Below are 1,893 nucleotides of genomic sequence, written 5' to 3'. Positions count from 1 at the left end.
GCAGGCGGCCGGCGCGGACGTCTCGTACGGCGCGCTCAACGCCATGGCGCGCGGCTACGCCAAGGTGGGCCGCTTCGACAAGACGGTGGAGACGCTCCACCTGCTGCGCGACAGAAACTGGGTGCCGGACGCCGCCACCGCGCTGTCGCTGTCGAGCGCATTCCTCAAGGCCGGTCTCCACGAGCAGGCGCAGCAGATCGTGCAGTGGAGGCGGCAGTACGCCAAGCACGCGGGGGAGGAGGCGCCGACCGCGGCGGATATTTAGGACTGCGTGCATGGCGCCGCGTGCCTTCCCTTGCTCTCCGTGCGTAGGGTGCGTTCTCTGCGCGCATGCGGCGCAAAGACTGAAGGAGCGGTAGAGAGTGAGGGAGGGAGAGAGACGACTGCGCGGGGCTATCACCTGCAGATGCTGGGCAAAGCGCTCAGACGCAAACAAAAAAAAGGATAGAACAGAAAGAAACTGCGGAAGCGGGGGATGCGGCACGTGAGGCCGCGCCGCGGCGAAGTCTTTAGCGGCCGGCAAGTAGCTACGCACACAGCGGTAGACACAGATGGATTAATATTTGTCTCGGCGCCTGCACAGACGGTGCATTTCTCAAGTAGGAGAAGATGGCATGTGCTGCCTTTGCCTTCAGCTGTGCTTCTTTCCGTTTTCTTTTTTTTTCACGCTCTCTGGCAGCAGCAGCAGCAGCAGAGCCGTTGCCTCAATTTGTGCGTTTCTCTCTCCCACGTCTTCGTCGCCGCGCCCACAAGAAGGATTCCTTATCGCAAGACTGAGCCACGCCGATGCAGGCACACACGCACCGCGCGAGGCGCCACGCTCTTCCTCGTGCCGGGGCGCTGCTGCTGCTGCTGCTGCCCCTACTGCTGTGCACGGGCGGCTGTGTTGCGCTCCCAGAGCGGGCCCCCGCGCGATCGGACCCCTTCGCAGCAGGCGAAGCGGGTCGTGGGGCGTGTGCGTGAGGTGCCGGCCCAAGGACAGGGCGCGTGGCAGACGTACACGGCCGCTGCAGCCCATGAGGCCTGGACGCCGATTCGCATCCGCGTCTCCGCGGAGGACCTGAAGGACACGTCGAAGTACCTCTGCACGCAGGAAAAGCAGCTGCGCCATACCTTCAAAAAAGACAACTTGCAGGTTTCATGCAAGGCTGAGGACGTCGTCACGCGCGAGAGGAGTGCGCTCCTGGAGAATACGATCCTCCCAAAGGCCATCCAGCTTCACGCCGAACGCCTTCGCGTGAAGCGGACGGCGGGGAATCTAAAGATTGGGCCTTTCGCAGATACCCACACATGCGCCAAGCTCACTGCTCCAGCTACGCACAGAGAGCAAGGCGTGCCTGACACCGACTTCTTGCTGTATATTGCAGCGGCACCGGGCTTCACGTTCGCTGGGACGTGCTCGCGGGNCAAGGCGTGCCTGACACCGACTTCTTGCTGTATATTGCAGCGGCACCGGGCTTCACGTTCGCTGGGACGTGCTCGCGGGTTCTGACAGAGAAGATACCCTGCGTATATGGGCGGCCGACGTCTGGCGCGCTGAACTTCAAGCCGCCACACATCGTTGACGCGCGGTACAACGTCCGAGCTGCGGCCCACGAGATCGCACACGCCCTCGGCTTCAGCTATGGCACAATGGGGCCCGCCGCCGCCGATATCATTGGCACGAAAAGAGTAAGACTGCGTCCTACAAGATACTTTGTGAAGTCCCCCAATACAAAGAGGGTGGCGCAGGAGCACTACGGCTGTGAATCACTTCAGCGTGTCGCGCTCGACGACCAGGCGTATCCACTCCACTGGTCGCGGCGCAACGCGAAGGACGAGCTGATGAGTGCACCCATCGATGCCACCAGCGCTGCGTATTACACGGCCCTGACGATGGCGGTATTTGCCGAC

The 1,893-nt window shown here is 62.4% G+C and overlaps 2 protein-coding genes across 2 annotated transcripts; both read left to right on the top strand.

Annotated features, from left to right (window-relative positions):
* Positions 1-43: 43 nt before the first annotated feature.
* On the top strand, positions 44-265 carry DQ04_05571070 (polyadenylation/uridylation factor 1; the record flags this gene model as incomplete). The annotated part of the gene is made up of 1 exon (XM_009314266.1): positions 44-265. One exon carries the CDS (start codon positions 44-46, stop codon positions 263-265), a length of 222 nt encoding a protein of 73 aa, XP_009312541.1.
* Positions 266-475: 210 nt separating this feature from the next.
* On the top strand, positions 476-1,492 carry DQ04_05571060 (putative surface protease GP63; the record flags this gene model as incomplete). The annotated part of the gene is made up of 1 exon (XM_009314265.1): positions 476-1,492. The coding sequence occupies one exon, from the start codon at positions 476-478 to the stop codon at positions 1,490-1,492; it is 1,017 nt and encodes a 338-aa protein (XP_009312540.1).
* Between the last annotated feature and the right edge of the window lie 401 nt (positions 1,493-1,893).

The sequence above is a fragment of the Trypanosoma grayi genome (genome assembly GCF_000691245.1).
Source record: "Trypanosoma grayi strain ANR4 Tgr_557_V1, whole genome shotgun sequence".
NCBI lineage: Eukaryota > Euglenozoa > Kinetoplastea > Trypanosomatida > Trypanosomatidae > Trypanosoma > Trypanosoma grayi.
Note: the sequence above shows the minus strand (reverse complement) of the source record. Positions and strands in the feature narration are given on the sequence as shown.